Below are 25,365 nucleotides of genomic sequence, written 5' to 3' on the forward strand. Positions count from 1 at the left end.
GGTTAAAGCACTTCAGTAGGCCTATATTGTGACACGACAGTAATCTTCTTTGTTATTGTTCAGTAACAGGGGTCTCCAGCTCTCTAGCTCTTTGTTTTCTGTAGAGCTGGAGAGACAGAGCCCTGTGACCACTTTTTTTTTTTTTAACACAAATAATTATTCTACCTTAAGCTGATATTTCTAAATGACATCTGTATTTTATATTTATGCTCAAGTCTTCATTGTTGTTTCTTCAGGTGAGGCAGTTTTGGGAGCACACATTTCAGTGTAAATTTGCACCCCTTCCGTCAGATTGGGTGGATGCTGGTGGAGGGGTGTGTACTGGACAAGAGGACATTGGAACAGCAGAAACTACTCTTTTGGATGTGTCTGACCTCAGGGCTGTGTATAATGTGTACAAGGCTGTGTACGCTCTAGCCCATGCCCTCCATGACATGTTGCAATGTGTGCCAGGAAGAGGGCCTTTCACTGGGCACAGCTGTGCCAGTTTGCAGACAATACAGCCATGGCAGGTGGGATATTAATTCACAGTTTTCCTGTTCCAGGATCCACTCATATCAGGAGAGAGAACCCCACAGTTATTAGCTTGTATTCCAGATCCAATTAATCAATTCCACTTTAACTGTATCCTGTTTGAGTTCTTATTTAATTTTTACTAAAGCGTTCACTTACTGTACAGCACATTTATTGCCCCCTCGTTTCATTATGGCAGTTGTTTTAATAACCCCCTTTCAGTGCTTGAAAGTGAGTGCCACACACACACACACGCACGAATGCACGCATTCACACACACATGCACATGCAGTTCATGTTGTGTTACTGTAAATACTGCAAGGGCAATGTCACTACAGTGTACCGTTCAATATATGACGTAATTTTCAAGACAGCGTCCAACTTGGTCCAAGATGGCTGCCAGCCAGGAGCTTAAATGGCTTTTTAAGGTGCCTTGCTCTTCATGCTTTTGATCGTCACCATTTCTAGCTTGTGTATTACCTGGAAAAGGTCAACTTCACCACATCGTTTGGTGATCAATGATCATGTATCATTTGATGAGAATGGTGACGCTTTACCAATCTATGATGTCGTGAACTGGGCGTGGCACCCTGATGGAAGGACAAAGTTTCACAATGTAGGTGTGATCAAGAAGTCAGCCTCCGGAGATGAAGAATTCATCCTGGATGAAGACAGTATCTACTGGAACTTTGAATCTAAAAAGGTAATTTCAGCGTCCTCAAATAACTAAGGTTGAGCTCATCATGACGTGAATTAATTCAGACTCAAACTGATCATTGTTACGTTCCTCTGAAGCCTCCTCGGTCAGTGTGCAGTGAGAGCTGTTCCCCTGGAACCCGTGTGGCCAGAAGGAAAGGAGAACCTGTCTGCTGCTTTGACTGCATTGCTTGTTCTGAGGGAGAGATCAGCAATGAGACTGGTTGGTTTACATTACTGGTCCATTCAGACCTGGTCCATATCCGAGGAAGTTCAAGTTTGTACGGAAACTATGTGCAGACTTACACTTTAAGTTTACAACTGTCAGATCCACATAACTTGAATTTGTGAAAAAGTTAAAAATCAGCTTAAATAATTTTCAGAGGTTAGTTTATTTTGACTCCCTTTGGAGAAATTTGTCTTGGACACTCGGACACATACATACGATATAAACCAATACAGTACAAAAGCTGTGTGAAGCAAAGTGGTGCTGCTTGAAACCACAGTTATGGTTTCCTCTCTGAGAATCGGTCAATAAAGAGGAGAGCACAGTTAGACAATTGGAAACACCTACTGATCAATTATCCATGGCACTGATCCCTTGATTTTCGCCCCTACTCCACTGGCACAGAACCCCACTGAGGAGAAAAATGGAGTAGGGCATTTCCACCCACAGCAGAGATTTGAGTGAGAGTTCACACAAATTCTACTAAACATCCAGCTAAATTTGGAAATGTGATCGGGTTCCTCCTTCCTAGTGGGTTGGCTTAACAAAATTATCGAAACGAAGCGGATAAAAGCGCCAAACCTTTTTTGAGGCTTCTTTAGGACCTAACAATGGATTTTAGCCTTGGGTACCAAACTTTATTTTGAAGTTTACCCATAGAATTATCCATATCATCTTGGGCTCCCATCAACTTTGTATAAAGGAGGAAAATACCCAGAAAGAAATCTGCTTTAGGTTGGGTCCCTGAACATTGTCTGATATGGAGCCTTCCCAAAAATGCCCCTCCTTGATGCATATTTTAATATCCGCCATTACCAAATAATGTATTTTGCATCTTAACTCCTGAACCAAGCATTATAATGCAAACTATGTGATGTCTACACCTATGTTGTGATGGCCAAGGATTACAATGATATCATGTACAGCATCATAAACTGTCCAGGTGAATAGTATCACAGTGTTTTATGTCTGTTGCATACAGTATATAGTCTTTTGCATACATGTTGTGTAGAGGCCAATTTGTGCTTTTACCTATAACTCCACCGATTAGTGTAAAACGTTGTATGCATACTTCCCAGAGGCCAAGGAAAAACCTGTGCCCTGCATTTTTCACATCTGCCTTTTATAGCGCCACCAGAAGGCTGACTTACATACTGTAAGTCAGCCGATATTACTCCTTCAGATTTTATCCAAAAATCACACAAATCAGTACACAGTATCTCTACAGTGATGTAATCATGACGAATTTGTCCGATATGTCATATCTAATTGGCTAACATTGGACACCAAACTTTTTGAACAAAATGCCTCAAATCATGAATGCAGCCTGCTATGTGTGTGAAATTTTGCACACACATTCCCACTAGGCCAAGGAACAGATGCCACTGTTCTCACATTGGCCTGTTATAGCGCCACCAGCAGGTCAACTTTTGCAAAACACATTTTTGGAACAAAATGCCTCCGATTGCCGTGAAAGGCCCAAGAAAGCGTGGCACCCTTTTCACTTTGGCCTATTATAGAGCCACCAGGAGGCCAAAAAAACCTACCTTATCTGCCGGAGACTTGTTCTCAGTGCTCGTTGCTCACTGCTTCCAGTTTTCTTTTTTATTTCTTTTCCCACTTTTCTTGCTTTTCCTGCTTTTTTCCGCTGCTTTTTTCCTTTCCTACTTTTTCTGGCTTGGCCACTTTATCGCTGCTTGCAGCTATATTTATCTTTAAGATGCTTATCTGTATCTTTAACCTTATCGTTTTTGTTAGATTCTACAGAGTGCATCAGTTGTCCAGAGGACTTCTGGTCCAATCCCCAGCGTGACCACTGTGTCCCTAAGAGCATGGAGTTCCTCTCCTACCATGAGCCCCTTGGTATCTCCTTGACAACCATCTCATTGCTAGGCACACTTATCTGTTGCATTGCCCTGGGAATCTTCGTCTATCATCGAGACACACCCATGGTGCGTGCCAACAACTCAGAACTCAGCTACCAGCTATTGTTGTCACTGAAACTGTGTTTCTTGTGTTCACTTCTGTTCATTGGTCGTCCAACACTCTGGACTTGTCAGCTGAGACATGCAGCGTTTGGTATCAGTTTTACGTGGTGTGTTTCCTGTATCCTGGTAAAGACTATGGTGGTGTTGGCCGTGTTCAAGACCTCCAAACCTGGAGGAGCAGACATTATGAAGTGGTTTGGTGCCATGCAGCAGAGAGGAACACTTCTGGTTCTTACTGTCATCCAGTCAGTAGTCTGTATAGCATGGTTAGTGTCTTCCTCTCCAACTCCTCATAAAAACACACTGCTCCACAGTGATAAGATAGTCTATGAGTGTGATGTGGGATCAACAGTTGGTTTTGCAGTGCTGTTGGGTTATATTGGTTTACTGGCTCTCCTCAGCTTCATCCTTGCATTCTTGGCAAGGAATCTCCCAGACAACTTCAATGAAGCCAAGCTGATCACTTTCCGCATGTTGATCTTCTGTGCCGTGTGGATCGCCTTCATCCCTGCATATGTCAGCTCTCCTGGCAAATATGCAGATGTAGTGGAGGTTTTTGCTATTTTAGCATCCAGTTTTGGCCTTTTGGTGGCACTGTTTGGACCAAAGTGCTACATAATTCTCCTAAAACCTGAGAGAAACACTAAGAAGTCCATCATGGGTCGCTGACTCGCTGTGCCACCAAAATGTAGAAGTAGAAATTCAACGATAATACATTTTCCGTGTTTTTTAGTGTAATCCGTCCAGAGATGATGAAGAAAGGTTTACTACTCTTCCTTAAAATATGGTAGAAGATAGTCATACATATACAGTAAAATTGAAAGATAAATAACGTAGATGTATAATTTGGACAACTTTATGTAGCAACATCCCCCCCCCCCCATATGTAATGTGCATGTATGTAATACATAGGCCTACATAAAAAATATAGGCCTACTGGATTTAAGTCAATAAAGCACTTACTCTGAGGCATTTTCTAATGCTTTCGCAGCTGTTTTCTGAGTCTGATTTGTGCCACTTTTACAGTACATGCCTGGTATGTTTATAATATGTTAATTAGGGGGCATGTTCAATCCTACATATAATTTACAAGCAGTGTTGCATTGGTCATATTCTGACCAGTGTCACACCTATAGCTCTCATGTGTACGGACATGCATCAATACAAAACATGTGCAAAACAACCCCCACACCTCAACAACGTTTAGTGTCACAGCAGGGTGATTTAACAAAGAGATGAGCCTGTATATGCATGTCGCATCCCCCCAAACATTGAATCACCAATGCAACACTGTTTAAGAAGAGTGACGCTCTCACGCTCTTATTCCACATTTATCTATTCACTGGCTTCAGCAAGTGATCTCAACTTTCACAAGATGCAATATGTTTTCCATTTGACAGAGCTTTTCAATATCACATAGTGCAGCAGTATTCTGATCCAAAGAGCATGTCTTGTCATGGAACCAAGGTAAACACTTCCTTCCATGCAGGTAATGCCACAACCACATAATACTCTGCATTAATTGACTATACCTCTGCCCCCTCATGCCCTGTGCTTGATCTGCTGCCAGGGGCCTCATACCTATTAGGACCACACATCACAGGTGCCCACTGATGATTGGGTGGTAACATTTATTTTCTGTTTATTAAAGTGCTGGAGAGACGGGACACCACTGTACAAACACTCCATAGTCTATAACAATGATCATCAGATTGTAGAGATTTAACCTATTAAGACTTGAGGCCGATTCTGCAATTGTCTTGTAAATTGTGTTAATTGTCTTCTGAAAAATGAAAAATGTACATGTGGTTATACCAGTGCTGGCTGCTCAAAACCTTTTCAAGCCAAGGACCTCCAAAATGATATTAGGCCACAAACCCCCTCCAGGGAACTTTAAAGGTATGGAGGAGCCATACCTTTGGCTGCTTTGAAGGTCAGCACACCATCAGTGTTTTGTATTCAGTGTGGGCCGCAACCAGGAGCCAGTGGAGGGAGCGGAGAAGGGGGGGAGACATGTGAGAATTTTGGCTGGTTGAAGACCAGTTGTGCCGTGGCATTTTGGATCAGTTGGAGAGGTTTAAGTGCACATGCTGAGAGGCCAGTGAAGAGAGAGTTACAATGTCATATAGGAACCCATACGTTTTTGGCTTATCGCTACTTGTTGCAGTTCAAAAGGACCCCCATGCAAACAAGCCATTGTGCTTTCTTGTGGTTTACATTCTTTTAGTTGACCTTGTATCTGAACTGTACGGTCCTTTACTTTTTCCCCATGCAAACTTCTAATAACGTATTCAATCAATCAATAAAATATTTTTTTTCCTTTTTTGTACACATTTTCATGAATCAGTGTCATTTACACATGCATGATCCATTCCTTGGTTCACTCTTATTATTATTACTTTAACACTTCACTACTTATTATTGCAATTCACAAATTAACCGCCGGATGGCGACAAACATAAACAAACCTCACCGCATGCTCAAATCTAAAATCTAGGAGGAAGACACGTGACCGGAACCGCTACAACACACACACAGAAGAGCTCAGCTGTTGATGCTGTGTTGTGTTTACGTGTGTGTGTGTAGAATACATATGTAACCGGTGTGTTTTTTTTAGTCTGATTTTAAATATATATGTATATTTATTTTTTCAAAATTATGTTCCCGACATAAAAACAACAACAACAAGCGATGCATGAGCCCGGCCGCCTGTCTGTGTGTGTGGACGTGGTGGAGGTGCTAGCATCAAGAGGACCATGGGGCCGGCCGGGCTGAGCTGCTCCTGCGTCCCGGCCCTGCTGCTCCTGCTGTCGGCTGCAGCCCGCTGCCACCACCTCCCTCCTCCGCACGAGGTATGTGCTGCCTGTCTGGATTCACACATACCGTTTTATGAGGTCTTTGTACTGGCTGATGTGCTGTACTACTGCTGCGGTGCCGTTTGCAGACACGAACGAGATCTCAAGTTGCTGATCAGCTAGCAGATCATCTACATTCTACAAGCTCGAGCTTATTAGATCTGCTAGCTCAGGGGAAGGCAACCCACAGAGGAGGGTGGGTGATCACTGGCACACTGGCATTAGTGTAAATGAATACAATAAATACATAAAATATCTATCTATGTAATTTAAGTCCCCTCAAATCTGTATACAAATTGCATCTTGCACATAATTCTACATACATTCAAGCTCTTAATTCTGACTTGGTAGGGAGTCTGGAGTATAATGATCATTAGAATGTCCTGAGAAAAAGAACAAAAAAAGATCTGTTGGCAATATTATATTTTGATGTGGTGTTAAAATTGAACATAATGTCGACATGGCACACTGACTATCAAGAAAATAAAACATGGCACTTAATGTCAAAAAGGTTGCAGACCCCTCAGCATTAGCAGGCTAAATAGCTAACGTTTTCTTAAAGGGCCAGTAATATGTGTTATTAATTTGGTGAAATAAGTGTTAATTGGCTCTATTGTCTATAATATTATCCAACCACTCAATCATTAATTATTTAATGGGCATAAACAAGAAAGTTGAAGGGTCAATTTAGGTCTGATAAAGCATGGACCTTGCATGATCAAATCGTGTACCTATACTTTACTGTATTTCAGACCATTTTCCAAGGGATGCATTTATTATTATTATTATTATTATTTAACATTTCGCAAGAAAAAGGTTATTTGCTATATCTGCCCTGGCCTGCAGCACTTGACCTAGTCTTGACGACCATCCATGCAGACCAAAAAGGGTCAAATCAAATGTAATTTAGATGGCATGTTATTTAGAATGATGCTAGGTTTATTGTTTACATGTTATCCTATAGTTTCAAATTTCAATGTACATAATATCATTATTTTCATTAGACTGATGCAAGGTTCTTGGCACTATCTGTCTCTGCATTTGATACATTTGTTTACCTTGCTTATTATTGTAAGTAGATCTGGATTGCAGCATCTTGCTAAAATTCCCAAATTGTGAACCTTTTGTTTTCAAAGCCTTAAAGTCAAACAAAGGTTTAGAAGATTGTATGTTCCTAAAATCACAATTAAATCATTAGTCACAATTGTATGACAGTTAATCATTAACTAACATTCTATGATGGGTGACAGGCTGATGTGTGTTTGTGCTCTTGTGGTGATGTCTATCTCTCAGGTTGTGCATCAGGTCTACTTGAAGTCAGAGCGACTGACCAAGAGAAGCACTCCCGAAGACCTGCAGCTCAGAATAAAGATCATTTACGACTCCAGTGTTGACCAGTAAGTTCCTGCGATGCCATACCATATAGACTAGCCAACACCACTTCGGGTCTCCTGAATCGCTGCCCTCCACACCCTCCTATATAGCATCTGAGTCTTGAGCTCTGCAGTGTTTTTAGCTCCGCTGTCGCGCCGCAGTGTGTCTATGTAGGTGGTGCCGGTGCGCCTCTTTCCCCTCCTAGCTGTTCCCTGTGTTGGCTCCCACAGTGTCAGTTCCGGGTGCCTGACACAGTGCCCGACCATTCTCATCCTTCTCTCTCTGACCATGTCTGTGATCCCAAGGAGACCCCCGTAGAGTTCATACACCAACAAACATGTTGGATGATTGTAAATACCCAGGTTTACCATTCATGCTTCCATCAAATGCAGTTTCATCTGTTGTGAACTGTACTGTACATGGTTAGGGATGGGACGACATGAACATGTCATATCACGATTATTGTGACCAAAGAAATCACGATTTACGATATTATCGCAATAATCAAAATATCCTCAACAAATCAACATCCATTATCCTGTGGCGGAACATTTGCCCAAAAATAGCTGAAATAAGCTCACATAGCTTGTAGATCGGCTATTTTTTTTGCAAAGAGATTTGGTAGAGAGTGAAAAAGAGTACGTATATTATAAGTACGTTTTACCAATAGAGGGCTTAAATGGTACCGGAAATGCAGCTCTTCAAATAAAAGGTGAATTGATCCCAGTGCATGAAGGAGGATGATTTCACAATAAATTAAATCAACACAATACGGTTTTCGTGAGTGTATTTTATCACGACAAACGATAATATCGTTTATTGTCCCGTCCCTATACATAGAACAGTTTGAAATGTATCTGATAGTTTCAGTTGTATGCGGCACAAAGCATACTGTATTTGGGATGTTCAACTTCATTCACGTTCATTCTGCGGCTATAGCCTGTACGCCTCCCTTGGTCGAGTGAGAGACCACCGATGAGGAAAAATGTTTTGAAGCTGGCGCAAAGCATTCTGGGTATTGTAGTATTCATTGCCACACAACCTTTAGCTCGTGTTATTTCTATGCACTTTTATTTTTTCTTTAATCTGCCGGACTATAGTATGAAATGTGCTGTATGAACAAATCTGACTTGACCTAGACATGCAGCAAAAGGTCACCATTCGCTTATCGGGTCTCCCCATAATGATATTATACTCAAATATATTCATATTCCATGAATGTACAATTTAGGCATTTAGCAGACGCTGATAGTCCAGACAATAAGCAAGGTAATAAATTAGGGCTGGGATGCGATTAAACATTTTTATCTAATTAATTACAGGCTCTGTGATTAATTAATCGCAATTAATCACATTTTAATTTGTTGTACGAGTGAATCAACAAGTGAGTTTTTAAAATCAAAATTTCGCATCCACTGGGCCAAGCAAAACTGCAAAAACTAAGTGAGATTAAAATGCGTTAATTTTTTTAATCGCGTTAATTTTCTGTAATTAATTAATCGCAATTAATCAGTTAAAGTCCCAGCCTTATAATAAATACATCAACCTCAACATCAATTGCATAGAAATAGTAATCTAAGAAAAACAAGGTACTGTAGATCAAGCACCTATTCAGTAAAAACTATAAAAATTGAAAACGTATACAAAATGCTATCTAAATTACATGTAATTGAAACGTGGCATCATCAGAAGTTGATGTAGGACATTGAAACACCAATCATGTTTCCAACTTTCCATATCGATACTGTCTTGTATCTCATTTGAGCTTGTTGTTATTATTTATTTTTCATGAATGCAAGCCCTAAATTTCTTGTACAACAGTGTTGCACAAAAGTAGCAAAAGTAGACGATCTACAATGCCCCACTGTGAGCTGCTATTTCTGCTATATTTAAAACTATTTGAAAGTCCTTACGTGTCTCTTTGGGCTTTACAAATATTGAACCAAAAAGTACAAAAGTTTTAACAAGAGCTTATGACTAAATAATAACTACGTTGATTGGATCCATTGGCATTTTTGTATTCCATTTCATGAAAAAGGTTGTGGACAAAGATGGTTTCCACCTGACTCTAATGATATACATAGTGTATATGTATGGCATCTTTAGTACAATGATTCTCACCGGGAGCCTGAGCGTGCCTTAGTGTTAAGGACTTCAATAACACCACGTTCCCTTGTTAAATTAGCTCTTTTGCCTGAAACCCTGAAGTCTAAAAACAACTGTCACCTCCCTGTTCTGCCCTCATGTGACTGTTCTTCATCTCAACAGGCTTCCTGCAGACAAGAGAAGACTGGTGAAGGTGAGTCTATTCTAGCTCACATTGCTGCTGAGCTTGTAGATCAGCTATTTTCGCTATTCAAAGTCGTATAGTTGTATATAAAAGCACACCCGGACAATATGTCTCAACGAGTCACGGCACACCGTTTGAAAACCACTGGTTTAGACACAAGTTTGTTTCACCGAGCTGTACCAATGCTACACCTTTTTTTTTATACAAAACTAAGAAAAGACTATGTGTGTGTCCATGGGCATCACACCAAATTCTGGGCCCTGGGTACAAGGATTCACTGTGGGCCCCCCATGAATGTTAACTATTGAAAAATAGCAGATATACAAGCTCACAGCGCGGCACCGAGTGCCACGCTGCAAGCTTGTAGATCTGCTATTTTTGAAAAATTGTGAAAATGTGTGCAAGAAACCTATGTTTCCATGTCAGTGGTGCTCAAACCTTTTCATGTGAAGGACCCCAACATTATATGTATTTAGCCACGGACCCCCATCTCAAAATATTTAGTTCCAGGGACACCCCAGAAGCAAAATTTGAGTTACAAATGTTCGCTTAAAAAATACATATATTCAAAGATTTGCACACATTTTCACGACTTTTCAAAAATAGCAGATCTACAAGCTCGCAGCGCGGCACTCGGTGCCGCGCTGTGAGCTTGTATATCTGCTATTTTTCAATAGCTAAAGTTACTAGGGCCCCTCCAACTTGGGCCCTAGTAACTCAGTCCCACTTTCCTACCCCTTGTGACGCCCCTGTGTGTGTCCTCCCTAGGATAAGCTGTTTCCTCAAGCCATTGACTACCTCCAGAGCGTCTTCAGTGTGAGACACAGGGTTGGACCTGTGCTTCTCAGCAGGTACAGTGGGGACACTTTACAACCCCCCCCCCCCCCCCTCCGCGATCTCTCGGATCAGACTGCCAGACTTTTCTTACCTTTTTACGTGCACGATGGTGCATGGATCATGCACCACGCGTGTGCACGCCGTTCACAGCCTTAAAACAAAATAAAATCCAGAAATCCGTCCAGGCATTCATGAGATAGAGGCCAAAATGTTTTCTTCATATGTAAACAAACATGGCTGCCAAGGTTGAAATATCGAGTAGTTCCGGGGTCGAACATGCATTTCCGGTTCGCGATCACTGCAGAAACCATAAGTAGGAAGTCGGAAGTAAAAAAAAAGAAAAAGAAAATAGCTTAAAAAAAAAAAGAATTAACTTTGTTTACAACTTGGGAAACTCTTGGCAGGGAAAGACATAGGATATAACTCAAACTCGGGAATGACCAGGGAAAGAGTTAGTTTCTGTGGCCTTACTGCAGATTTACTTATTTTACCTCTGGTGTTACTACTGGTATTATATATGCCTTTGGTCCTGCCTTCAGGAAAATAATATGTTATAACTTATTAGTACAGAGTTGATTTGACTTAACGAAGGTGTGTGTGTCTGTGCGTGTAGACAATGTGCAACCAACCAGTACCTGAGGAAGAGAGATGACCCTCACCGTTACTGTCAGGAGGAGTGTGCTGACGTCACACGATGTGGCCCCGTGGTTGTGCCTCAGCGCCACCTACAGGTCAGCACCGCTCTCATGTCACCGCTCTCATGTCGCCAATAGACGCCTTATCAGACAACGTCACACTGACACCAAATGACCCCACCACTCATAGAATGCTATGGAAAAGTGGTCACTTTTTCCCATAACATTTTCCAAAGCGGTTTTCTTCCCAGTGTGGAGGAAGAATGCTTCGGATGTTTACTGTGGTCTCTCACTCTTGAAATATATCATCCTTTGTTTCTGTTGTGTATAAACAATAATAGCGGTTCTCAAAGCAATTGTTATGACATACGTTTGCTTCTGGAACCACATGTCATCATAGCTGACCTAGAATCAGCTCTTTTCAGAGCTTTCCTTGCCTCTCAGCTTAATTATTGTCAGGGTTGGACAGACAATAGGTAAGCTGAGAGACTGTTTAAACTCTTAATACATAAAAGGGGGGGGGGGGGGGGAAACTACATTCCAAGGGGAATAGACTTGACAGTCCTACAAAAGCATTACATAGTGTAGGCCTTCCTCTGATAAATAACTATAGTTATCTCTATTGCACAAGCACTATATATTTTAAGAATGTCAATTACATTCTGATTATTTAAATAATAGATTAGAGTGTATGACATGGCTCAGTTCCTATGCAGTTTATTCACTAGATACTTTATTACTCTTAAAGGGGCACTCCACCACTTTTCAACCTATGTTCATATAATTGGTCCTCACTCAAAAATAACTTTTTCTTTTTTTTTCAGAGGAGACCTGTGGGCAGGTCAGAAACCCATGGTCTTGTGACATCATCGATTGCCAATCCAGCTTATAGAAACTGCAGGCTTTCTATTCCTGAAAAGTTGCAATTTTAAAGTGGAAGCTGCTGTTCTCGCGATAATAAAAATCTAAATATTTTTTTCAAAAATATTGAATCTTTTTTTTTGGAAAATGATGATGTCACAAGATGATGGATTCTGAACTTCCCACAGCTCTCCTAGGAGACTTGGACTGAGTAGAAAAAAATAGTGATATTTTATCATGAACATTAGTGAGGACCTATTATATGAAGACAGGTTGAAAAGTGGTGAACTACTCCTTTAAGTAATTATTTGGATGACTATTTGTGCTTCTTCTTCAAGTAACAATACTTCTACATCAGTTGAAAAAAAGGCATGTCGTCCATAAAAGCTTTAATAATAAATGCTAGTTCATCGTCGTAGAACAATAAAAACTTGTTTCAGCCTTTATTCCCTTCTTTAGGGCATGCAATTCAGAATTTACAATTTAGGCATTTAGCAGACGCTCTTAATCCAGAGTGATTTACAATAAGCAAGGTAATACACCAATCAATTAAAATAAGCAAGGTAACATCAATACAATAAGCACGGTAATACATCAACATGCCCTGAAGGTAACATTACTTTTACTTGAGTACAGTTTTTGTCTCCTTCACCCGCCTGAAAATGACATGACCAACCTGTGGATGGAAGGCTGGAAGGAGTTAAAAGAGGGCTGGTGGCGGAGCAAGAGCAAGGGATGAAAGGATAAACGGATGAAGGGATAAGGTGAAAGAGGAAGAGTATTGTCAGGAGTATAAGCTCATTATAGATCATCTGCTCATGTCAGTGCTGTAGACTGCGCTCTGCACTTTGGTTATGACAAACCTCAACAAGTGTCATGTTCATTATAATCCATGGGTCTTCAGCAATGGGTCCGGTACCCCTAGTGGGGTCCTCAGAGTCTTTGTGTGGTTAGGAAAGAACGGACCAAGTACAGAGCCAAATGTCAAATTTGTCTGAAAATACACATGAACATGAGAAAAGATTTTGTGTAAACCAGCAAACAACATTAATTTACTGATGATAGTGCTGTCAAACAAAGACTATGGGGCTATCTATGGATATGAATAAATGTAATTTGCAACACAGTTCTATACAATATGTACAGTAGTGGGGGTTGCACTGCTTCATCTCTCTCAGCTCTTCATTTCAATTAATGTACAAGGACACTGGTAGAGGTTTGGCTTGTGTAATAACCTCGTCATTAAACAGTCCAACTGGCGAGATCGATTAGAGATGTATATCCCAAAAGAGGTTTAATGTAGAGGGGAAAAAGAGCAGACCAAGTACAGAGTGAAAGGTCGAGTTTATTAAGTATTGACGATTCAAGTAGTTAAATATCTGAAAACACAAATTGACATGAATCCAAAATACGCTGATGATTGTGCTGTCAAACAAACACAATCTGTTGTGGGGGTCCCTGCTTCATCTCTCTCTCGACTAAGGGGTCCTTGGCCTGAAAATGTTGAAGACCCCTTATAGAACATCACAAACCCTGGTTCTGCATTTCTTTTAAATCTCTCTCCAGCAATGTAAGGTGTGCAGTGAGTCAGGGAAGTCGTGTGGCCCCTCGGGGCCTCCGGACGGCCCCGGGGTGGAGGGCTCAGACTTTGTGCTGTATGTCAGTGGAGTGACCACAGAGCGCTGCGGTCAGGAGAACATAGTGGCCTACGCAGCCTACTGCCAACTGGAGGCACAGCTGGACAGGTAGGCCAATGCACTACTGGTTCTGGAGTTACAGGGGAGTTTAAAAGGTTTAAACACTTAAAAGAACTTTTGTCCAAATGGATCTATTGGATTAATTGGGAACCATTTTTGTTTTAGCTCATTTCCTGAAAAGCAACCGTTTTGAACATACAGACAGTAGGTTTGCATAATGAACCAATGTCTCCCCCGGCAGGCCTATTGCTGGCTATGCCAACCTGTGTCCTGCCATGATCTCATCCCAGCCGCAGGAGTTTGAAGGGATGCTCTCCACCGTCAAACACGAGATCATCCACGCTCTGGTCAGTACTACAGAAATACCTCTAAATACCCGATATCAACTCAAACATGTGGTGTTTCTGTGGTTCTCAAAGTGGGGTCCGTGGACTCCCAGGGGAGTGGCTTCCAGGGGTTTGGAATATTTGTGAATTTGTGACATACTGTGTCCACTAGGGGTTCTCAGCAGGCCTTTTTGCCTTCTACCACGATGACGACGGCAAACCTCTCACTCCCCGCTTTGCCAGCGGCCTGCCGGCCTTCAACGAGAGGTAAGATGAGAGTACAGTTACTGTACATACCATAAACCATATCTCCAGGCTCCACGTAGACCTTCCTGGTCTTCACAAGATAAATGGTGGTTTTATGGTGAAATAAAAGATTTGGGGAATTAGGCTTACAGTTAGGGACAGATTCTGGCCAGGATTAGGCATTTAGAGGTTAATGATTTAAGGGTAGCAGTTAGTTATGCCTGATTTATACTACCGGTGTCACACACTGAAATTAGCCAATCTACTAGCTCACAATGCGGAACGCTGTGAGCTTGTAAATGAGCTATTTGTGGTGCACAACATGGGTGCACATCAAGTATAGCTCTGACATTAGGGTTTGAGTTTAAAAGGGCCCAAGAAATGGTTATAAAGACATCAATACACTGCTGTCCTACATGATGCCCATGTCCTCGCAAGCATTAATACTAACATGTGTGTGCTTGCCAGTCTGGGTCTGTACCAGTGGAGTGACCAGGTGATCAGGACGGTGACAAGGCTGTGGGACATCAGAGGAGGGGAAATGGTCCGACATCAAGTCCATCTCCTCGTCACTCCCCGTGTCGTGGTAAGAAGTGTGTGTGTGATGCAGAGGGACTTATTTTGTACATGCGGATTCAGGTCATATCTTTGGTTAATATTTTAAGATTAGAGCATTGGAAGTGGTTAAACTAGCATCTTCCATAAAATCGTAATCGTAATAGTATGATATTTCATATAAAAGACTTGTTGCACTGCGGTAACATCAATTGCTTTAATCTGCCAAGAGATGGTTGTGGTTCGGTACGCATTATTATTTGAGGATCAGTGCTGTGGTACTGTAGATGGGGAACTCTCCCCATCTACAGATCCTCAAAAAATAAAAGCTATGATGTCAATAATCATTCTCAAACATTCTCTAATTGGGTGAATTGGAGAATGTTCTTCCTTTTGCTGTGGACCCCCGGCAACCCCTTCAAGGACCTTTGGGTTTCCCGCCCGGTTCTATGTACTGTACTTGGTGTCCTGGGGGACATTTAGCTTGACCTCACTGGTCCATGGGACTCACCTCACTAACCCTGACTTAAAGTCCAAGGACACTTTGGTAGAGGTTTGAGATGTGTAGCTACCATGTCACGATGTCCGTAGTCTCCGTACAGGTCTGAAACTCTGAGACTGTACAAACGCAAGGGTCAATATGGTCAATATGGTACATGATAACTTTGTCACATTGGCTACTGTAAACACCACTCAAATGACCATGACATGTGCCTCCCTGAGCCCCCCTTATCAAACTGATTTCTAGCGTGTCATTGATTGATTGATTGATTGATTGATTTACAGTTTGCAGAGACACATACAGGGAAGTACAGTACAATAAAATGTCTGCTTAAAGGATTTTTCCTATTTCCATTTGGGTCCTAAGTGCTCAATTCATGGCATCTTTAAGGTTGGGGTCAACCATGTGATATCTTCTCTTCAGGAGGAGGCCAGGAGACATTTTAACTGTCCCATCCTGGAGGGCATGGAGCTGGAGAACCAGGGAGGAATGGGAACGGAACTCAACCACTGGGAGAAGAGACTGCTGGAGGTAAATGTGTGTGTGTGTGTGTGTGTGTGTGTGTGTGTGTGTGTGTGTGTGTGTGTGTGTGTGTGTGTGTGTGTGTGTGTGTGTGTGTGTGTGTGTGTGTGTGTGTGTGTGTGTGTGTGTGTGTGTGTGTGTGTGTGTGTGTGTTAGGGATGGGACGATATTGTGAAGATTTAATTTATCGTGAAATAGTCCTCCGTCATGCTGGGATCAATTCACCTTTTATTTGCCGAGCTGCATATCCGGTACCATTTTAAACCCTCTATTGGTAAAACGTACTTATAATATACGTACTTCATACATTCGTACTTCTTTTTTTCACTCTACCAAAAAACTCTTTGCCAAAAAATAGCTGATCTATTTTGATTGTTGCGATAATATCGTAAATCACGATTTCTTTGGTAACAATAATTGTGATATGAAATTTTAATTTCGTCCTGTGTGTGTGTGTGTGTGTGTGTGTGTGTGTGTGTGTGTGTGTGTGTGTGTGTGTGTGTGTGTGTGTGTGTGTGTGTGTGTGTGTGTGTGTGTGTGTGTGTGTGTGTGTGTGTGTGTGCACGTGTGTGCACGTGTGTGCACGCTCATGCTTTATTTTCTTGTTTGTGTGTGTGGAGGACTCGTTTCACGCTGTTTCACAAATCACAAAATGTTTCAGTCATGTCATTTAATTGTGCTTTTATTCCATGAATGTGTTTTAGGAAGAGGCCTTTTAACTTTTAACTTTATTAGGTACAGTTTCACTGCAGTACAGTTAACTGGTACAAGGTCAACTAAAAGGATAACCCCCAAAAGGCCTATGGCTTGTTTAAATTGAGGTCCTTTTTTAAAACTCGTATAACATTGAATTGTTTAATGTGTTTTAGAACGAGGCCATGACGGGTTCCCACACGCAGAACCGTGTGTTCTCCCGGCTGACCCTGGCCATCATGGAGGACTCGGGCTGGTACCGGGCCAACTACAGCCTGGCTCAGAGGCTGGACTGGGGCCGAGGTCTGGGCTGTGACTTCGTCATGAAGAGCTGCAAATTCTGGATGGAACGCCAGAGACAGAGGTCACACCATACACACATGTGTAACATAATCTTATTTCTGTATTTGTGTCTGTCTGTCTTTCTGGCTGTGTGTCTGTAGTTCTCAAATTCTGCCCGAACCCAACCCAACTCGATGTTTTCGGGCCAGTCCTGGTCTAAAATCTTTGCTAATTAGTCAGGCCGGGCCTCGGGCTCAATGAAAACCGAAAAGATTTTTTTTTTTTCTTCTCAAATCTTCCCGACCTGACCGATGTTTTCGGGCTGGGCCTAAAATGTATGTTAATTAGTCGGGCCGGGAAAATTGCATAATGAACTTTACCGTACAGTTTTAATTTGGCTTGGGTTGCCAGCTGCTGTTTAAAAAAAGATATATACAGAGGTATATATGTATCGTTGTAGTCCGCATAAATTGCCATGTTTTCAACAATTGAATTTGTGTCCTCCTCACTGAGAGTGTACAAATGTAACCAACCAAGTGTCTGACTCTGATCAAATGAATATTAAATATCTAAATATTGAGTCAAGCAACTTAAACACTGTCAGGGGTGCACACAAAAAGACAAGTTAAAATGACCACAGCTCCTGTCATGAGTTGTTCAAGCATGTTATTTCCAGTTAAGGAACACTTGACAGAATGAAATCCTTTTTATTACGTGAAACGGTAATTTAAGCTTTCATTTCATCACGTTTAGATTTTTGTAATTCCTTATACTCTGGCCTCTGGCAACACAACTATTTCTGTTTCAACTGGTACAGAATTCTGTGCCCGACTGTTAACTATTAACTATTCTAAGAAACGCGATCACATTACACCCATCTTAGCTTCACTTCACTGGTTACTTGTTAATTTCAGAATAGATTTCCTGATGACTTTTAAAGCCCTGCAGGGACAGGCCCTCTGCTTCATCTCAGATATGCTGATCCCATTTGATCCCCTATTTGGAAGTCTGTCCATAACGCCTCTATTCTTACTGGCAGTCGGTAAATAACAAGTCAAGACCAAGCCCCCAGAACCCTGGTGGAGCCCTGAAGCAAAATGGACATGGTGGCTTCTAATCATGAACGCGCATCTAGGCTTCTTTGTATTGACGCGCGTTCATAACGGAAGTACTCGTTCATGAATTAGAGCCCCAGCACGTCCATGAACACAAACTATGACGCAAAACGCGTCACAGAAGCAAAATAGAAGCCGTCACGTTTCAGAGGCGTCTCAAACGCGGAAGTACGCTTCATGCGCTGGGTGAGCAACTCAATGCAAGTGGACGGGTGGGGATATCCCAATCCGGTGTCCTCTCTATTCTTATTATAACTCTATGGTCAAGACACACACAAAACATTCACTGCTCTGCGCAGTTGTCTTTTGTAATTATTATTATCTTTCTTTAGCTCAACCAGGGGTGCCCACTTGTTATAGCTTGTTGTAAATCTGCAATGCAACTTGTCTTCATCCCTGTGAGATGTGATGTGCTGCCTGAAGTTCTGGCTCTCTCCAAAGCCTCTGATATTTTGTTTAATTGGCTGTTTCACTGGTATGTTGGACTCTTTAATCACAATCAAAATGATTTCAATCTGTGATAAGAAATGCTGTTCATGTAAACACTAAATCAGAGAGTGTACAAATGGAACTATAAGAGTATTTTTTTGTTTGAGGATAATGTCGGCAATTTCAAGTAAAATACAGACTTTGCTTATCCAGTGTGAATGCGGCACAAAATAGATGGTTGGGGGGATTTCTAAATTACCTGAGGTCCCACATAATACTAATCCAGTACGAATAGGGCTATACGGGTAAGGCTATTCTGGTAGACCCGAAGTCTCACCTCATTATTTGGGGTGACCAGGCTTTTGGAGTCTGGGCACCCAGTCTTTGCAATGCCCGGCCTGAGGATCTGAGGCTAGCAGAATCAGTGTCTCTTCTTTCTCAGTGGTTTGGCCTTTTTACAGTTGTATTGTGTTATAATAAGCTTATTGTGTTTATTCATATCTTATGTGCTTGTTTATTACAGACATCATGCTGTGACTCCTTACTGTAACACAGTCAGAGGGTCTCCACTGCAGCTCACATGTAGACAAGACCAGCTGGCTGTGGCCGTGTGCAACCTGCAGAAATACCCTTATGAACTACCACTGGAGTACCAGGTACACACACACACATGCACACACCCTCCAGAAATTAAAACTCATAGGAACTACCATAGGATTGTCAGGTACACACACATGCCATGTACACACACCATACATCTACAGTACCTCATAAGCACCAGGTGAGGACACACACACACACACACACACACACACACACACACACACACACACACACACATACACATTCTTACACAACCCCTGTGAATGTACCGTGTGCATACTAAGCTTGGGCGATTGAACGAATAAATTGGTCAATTGGCGAATGTAAAGTGTATTTTGACTAACGTGTCTGGTGTGTGTGGTTGTCAGTATTTTGACCAGATTCCCGACGTCGCTGCAGAGCAGCTGCCATGGTACGGCGGTGCGGTGGAGATCGCTGACTACTGCCCCTTCAGCCAGGAGTTCAGCTGGCATCTGAGCGGAGAATACCAGAGGAACTCCTACTGCCGCGTGCCTGAGAACCAACCAGGTAATTAGACGTATACCACTACACTACTGTGCAATTAATGCCACAAATCCTGAAGGCAGCCTCCGATCTGCCCCAGATTTGAATCCCACATCAAGTGGCCTCTAAACCACTGGATCCCAAATAGGGGCCGGGGCCTATTTGTGGGTTGTGGTCTTGTGGACACATATTTATAGGTCACACTCACAGGTACATTTTTCAAGGTTTGCCGTTCTCATTCTCAACTGCTGCTGCTGTTACATTGAATCCTTAAAATGAATGTAAACATTTTAAAATAGCCGATCTACAAGCGCTTTTCACTAGTTTGGGTCGCGAAGAGACATTACATTGCTCTTTTGGGTCTTGAGCTAAAAGGTTTGGGAACTCAGGGGGTGCCACAAATGCCACTAATAAATCGTGTATATGTATCGTTTGTTGCTGAAGCGTGTCCCCCCCCAAAATAGGCACAAATGATCTTGTATATGTATATAATAACCTGCGTTCTATGTGTGTTCTAACCTGGGTTCTGTCTCTGTTGTTTTAACAACAGACTGGTGGAGGAACTATGGAGCAGAGCAGTATGGACCAGACTCTGTGTGTCTGAACCAGAAGTCTGCCTTCATCATGGAGCAGTGTACCAGGAAGATGACCTACCCTGACTGGGGTTCTGGGTGCTATAAGGTAGGGAGACCCCCCATAACTCTTAGGCCTTTTTTCCACTAGGGTTGAACTAGTTCTGTTCATTTTTGAGGGTCGATTTGTTTCCACTTATACACTGTCAGAGGTATAGACCTGTGAGGGTACAGTTAGTTCCTAATTATCGATATTTACAGGGAAGACCCCTGGTTTAGACTAGGGTTTAAGTGGTGAAACAGATTCACTCGAATTTAACTGCGTCACACCTAACTGAATTGATCCTACAATTTACAATGTAGGCACTTAGTTCTCAATCCAGAGCAATTTACAATTAAATGGGTCTTTTAAGCCGTGACATCATTTTGTAGTCAGACCTCCAAGCAGATTTATTGTCAATATCTGTTCCTCGCTATTTCAACAGATCCGAGACAAAAATAACGACTAAACTATAATTCTAACACGTTCCTTTCAACAACAAAGAGAAGAAAAACGTGTAAATAGTAAAAACAGTAAAAAGATTCATGGGAACTGGGGGCAGAAATTCTCCTCTGCCTACAAAATGATGTCAGACTTAACAGCCCCATAAGCAAGGTAATACATCAATACAATAAGCAAAGTAATACATCAACATTAATACATCAAATGCATATTAATATCAATCTAGCTTTATATGAACAAAAGAAAAAGCTATCTAGCTTTCATGTATGGTCGTTGGGGTAGGTGAGTGCTACGCTAAGTGCTATGGGCTTAGGTGGAGGTGGGTCTTCAGGCCACGGCGGAAGCTAGGGAGTGAGTCTGTCGTTCTAAGTGCGACGGGGAGTTTATGCCACAGTTTGGGGGCCAGGATGGCGAATTCTCTAGGAAGAGGGGATTTTTGTCCTGGGGTTTTTAGCAAGGGTTCTGTCATTATCCCTGCGTTAGCAGATCTGAGTGAACGGGTGGGGTTGATCAGGCTTTGGAGGTATGGAGGTGCCATACCTTTGGGCTGCTTTGAAAGCCAGCATCAGTGTTTTGTATTCAGTGCGGGCCGCAACCGGGGGCCAGTGGAGGGAGCGGAGAAGGGGGGAGACATGTGAGAATTTTGGCTGGTTGAAGACCAGTCGTGCCGTGGCATTTTGGATCAGTTGGAGAGGCTTAAGTGTGGGGAAGGATCTGATTCTACGGATGTTATAGAGTGTAATGCCTGTGTGTGTCCTGCAGGTGGCGTGCTCGCCGCAAGGCCTGGCGGTGTACGTTCAGGAGCGCTCCTTCCAGTGTGCGCGTAAAGGCCAGCTGCTGAGCGTCAGCGTACGCGTCAACGACTGGGTCTACAACGGCGTGCTGCTCTGTCCCGCCTGCACCGACTTCTGTCAACACTGTCCCCTCCCACACCAGCTCCCGCCCACCAACACCTCCAGGAGCAACCCCATTGGTCAGTACAGCCCGCTCGTCATTTCAGAGAACCCGATTTAGAGAAGATTGTGAGGACAATGTTCCTATTCCTCAAAAAGAAAAATGTTTGTAGAAAAAAACATTTAAATACATTTTATTTTAACAATTAGGAGAAGGTAGATTCAGGTTGGGGTTTGAGTTAAGCATTTTTAGAGGTTAGGTTTAGCTGTTCTAATAGATAGTAGTCTGATTAACCACTCAACCCTGTATTTTACTTTCTTGTACTTTTTAATGTACTGTAGTAGTAAGTTTCAGGGTGGACACTAACCACAAGACCACTGAGCTGGTTTCATCTTTGTACAATGACGGCGCATAAAAAATAGCAAAAATAGCCGATGTAGGTCTGCTATTTTTCGCTAATCGAATAATCATTCATTCTAATCGAGGCAAAAGTTTGAAATAATTGCAATACTGATTAAAGTCATATCGCCGAACCCTAGTTCTGATTTGTTTTGTTTTTGTTTCAGACCCCTGTTCCAGTTCTTCAGGGCTGGCATTCACTCTGTGGCTCCTGCTGGTCAACCTGCTCCCCCTTGTGGCCGGAATACTGCTCTGCGACTGTAGCTGATAGTCTGCAGACTTGACACACAGTACACAGACACAGACACACACACACACACACACACACACACACACACACACACACACACACACACACACACACACATTAATACACATACTGTATGACCATACAAGACAGACTGGTGTGAAGATATTTGATCAACTCTGTTTGTTTATAACTCTAATCCGCTTTTTTTCTTTCTTAATTTTTTTAACCCAAAATGGGTCAGACCCTAAAATCATCCCCACCTCCTTCACTCCTTCCTTGGTTCATTTCCTTTTTCTTCCCCATTAATTCCTTCCCATCCGAGACTCTTGTTGTCTCACTGATGTCAGGGATGTTTGTGTCAAAGCCCGATTTATACTTATTTGCGCGCTGAGATCGTGCAGTGCACAGAAAATAGACAATCCACAAGCTGACAACGCATCGCAGGGCGACACATTGTGATCTTGTAGATCATTTATTCTCTGTGTGCGACACCCGCCCACAACTAAATGTAACTCGGGTTCAAAATTCATTCAGTACTGCTGGACGGACATGGTAGGACCGATACTGATACTGATCTCTTCCACAACTGAGGTTTAGTTGGGCCAAGACGAACCACATCCATTCCATCTGGTCTGACGTGACAGTTGTTTTTCAAGGACCATAACGCTTGAGAGTGTACAAATTAGAAATCTATTTGTACACTCTCAAAGTTACAGACCCATAAGGGTCCATTTGGAATCCCCTCACTTAACCCAGAGGGTCCCTGTACCTTACTTTGTGAACCAGTGAGCTATATATAGGAATATAAGAATCCTTTAAGGTAACCGCAGTTAACATGTTTAACCTTCGCATCTTCCAAATGATTTTCATTTGAAAATGTATTTTTTGGAAGGATTATGAGAACGTGGCGTCCCTACACCACACTGATGGCAAGGGTTGTTAACGACCCCTTTGGTCCATTGACCAGTTGGACATTTCATAGGAGTCTGTTTTGTGAACTGATTACTCACAAATGTGAGTGTGAGCGTTCGCAAACACTATTTTCATTTCAATATGTCATGTCAGCCGGGAGGATGAAACGTTTTCCTCGAGTAAAAAATGAAGGACACCCTCCGTCCTGGAGAAGTGAAGGAACCCCCCCCCCCCCCCCCCCCCCCCCCCCTGAATCGACTTATGTGTTTCCAATTCTGTTTTTCTCAGAACTCATCGTAAAGGATGATCCCTAGATGTAGGAGAACCTGAGTGTGTGTGTGAGCCATATGATGAGATGAAACAAGCCATGCCTCCCATTCAGCCTCTCTGTTGTAGGGAAACCCAGAGCCATTGAGAGAGAGGGAGAGAGTTACCACACTCCCATAGAGATTTACTAACAGTCAATCCTAAAGATCACTTTTAATAACCGTGTGGACACTGGACAGTCAGTCCTAAAGATCACATTTCAGAAACACATCCGATTTTCCTGCAGTGTGAACAAGCCTTTCTTGTCCGCCCGGTTCTTCTGGTAGCATTCCAACGGTGCTTAACTTGATATCCATTTATTCATTGTGTAGCGGAGATGTATCATTTCAACCGTTTTTAACTAGCCTTTTATTAGAACAGATATAATATTTATGAAGAATGATTAATGGGTACTTTTTTATGACGTTCACATTTTAGCAAGGTACCAAGTTTCTGATTCCCAGAGTACTGCATATAGGCGTCATATTTGCCCCCTTTTTTTCAGCAGAATCTTCAGTGTCGGTAGAACACTGTAATAATTGAAAGTAAATAAATGGCTGTGCTGTGAAAATACCTTTTTAGGTGAATCGTTTTCAGAGCCTTTCGTACCCTGCAGCAGTAACACTAAAACCCAGGTTCTAACCAACAGCGTAAGAGCTGTGCTGCTGCTTCAGACCTGGTGAAGGCATTGAGAAGAAATTATTTGTTTAATTAATAATGTCTTATTTATTCCCTTATTTATTATTTAAGTCCCTGGAATGTGTCAAGTCCACGGTGTTGTGTCTTTTGAGTTTGTGCAGCCCCTGAAAAGCACTGGAACACAATCTGAAGGGTCTTGTTCCAATGTTTGTCTTTACAAAAACGATGTCATGGGGGGGGGGGGGGGGGGGGGGGGATGCTAATATTTAATTATTCATGTCTGAAATGGTAAATGTATGTCAGATAGTTTTAATTGTTTGATGGAATGATGGATGTTTAATTTATGAATGAAACGTCTTGATGTGCGGACATTTGTGGCATCACTGTGTATGATATTTATTTACTCCATTCATGTTCCAAGTGCAGCTAGATACAGTAATGGTCATATCAGTGGTTCTCAGCCTGTGGGCCGAGAGGAAGTTGCAAGTGGCCCCCAACTAATTGGCATAACACTTAATATTTTCGTTACAGCTTTGTATACTTAGTTTTCATTGCAATACAGATAAATGCAAACTTCATTATTAGTTCCATTGATCCACGCCAGAAGAACATGAATTGGCACGCTCTGAAAATGCATGCGGTCCACCCATCTGACCCATCAGCCCACTGGCTGCTGTGTTAAGTGGTCAGATAGAGAACCACTGTTGTGAATCATTCTTCATTAATTGGACTCTCAACACTTGGAGCTTTTATCTCCAGTGTTTGCACTACACCTGTGTTTCTCAGATCTGGTCCTCGAAACCCAGACTTGCGTTTAGATCAGTGCTTTCCTAAAGTTTTGAGCTCAAGGTCCGGGGCCCAAACTTACAAAAAATACTTGCTGTATTAACCACATAAGCCCTGTTTGAGAATAGTCCTAATTTAACCAATTCATAACTATATATATTGCTTAACATCATTGGTTCTCAAACTTTAAAATCTCAAGAACCCCTGTAACTTTGAGAGTGTAAATCTCAGAGTTACAGTTCTGTAATGGTCCATTTGGAACCCCCTCAAGGAACCCTGAGGGTCCCTGGACCACACCTTTGAGAATCACTGGTTTAAATCTGTTTGTGTAGAGATGGCCACATTTAAACTAGATG

The 25,365-nt window shown here is 42.1% G+C and overlaps 1 protein-coding gene and 1 pseudogene across 2 annotated transcripts in view; both read left to right on the top strand.

Moving 5' to 3' along the window:
- Nucleotides 1-4,092, top strand: part of LOC308308071 (extracellular calcium-sensing receptor-like) — a 7,649-nt pseudogene extending 3,557 nt beyond the window's left edge. Inside the window, exons 3-6 of the transcript in view lie at nt 292-512; nt 982-1,216; nt 1,309-1,432; nt 3,194-4,092. The product of the transcript in view is annotated as an extracellular calcium-sensing receptor-like (transcript). The remainder of the gene's footprint in view (nt 1-291; nt 513-981; nt 1,217-1,308; nt 1,433-3,193) is intronic.
- A 2,087-nt stretch (nt 4,093-6,179) lies between these two features.
- On the top strand, nt 6,180-22,384 carry lmln (leishmanolysin-like (metallopeptidase M8 family); the record flags this gene model as incomplete). Its single annotated transcript, XM_080753442.1, has 16 exons — nt 6,180-6,275; nt 7,572-7,675; nt 9,921-9,951; nt 10,711-10,793; nt 11,393-11,510; nt 13,842-14,020; nt 14,214-14,319; nt 14,471-14,565; nt 15,013-15,130; nt 16,025-16,132; nt 16,993-17,180; nt 19,166-19,298; nt 19,614-19,773; nt 20,300-20,430; nt 21,586-21,796; nt 22,284-22,384. The coding sequence occupies 16 exons, from the start codon at nt 6,180-6,182 to the stop codon at nt 22,382-22,384; spliced, it is 1,962 nt and encodes a 653-aa protein (XP_080609568.1).
- Nucleotides 22,385-25,365: the final 2,981 nt, after the last annotated feature.

Source organism: Nannobrachium achirus (genome assembly GCF_963921795.1).
Source record: "Nannobrachium achirus genome assembly, chromosome: 22".
In the NCBI taxonomy this organism is placed as follows: domain Eukaryota; kingdom Metazoa; phylum Chordata; class Actinopteri; order Myctophiformes; family Myctophidae; genus Nannobrachium; species Nannobrachium achirus.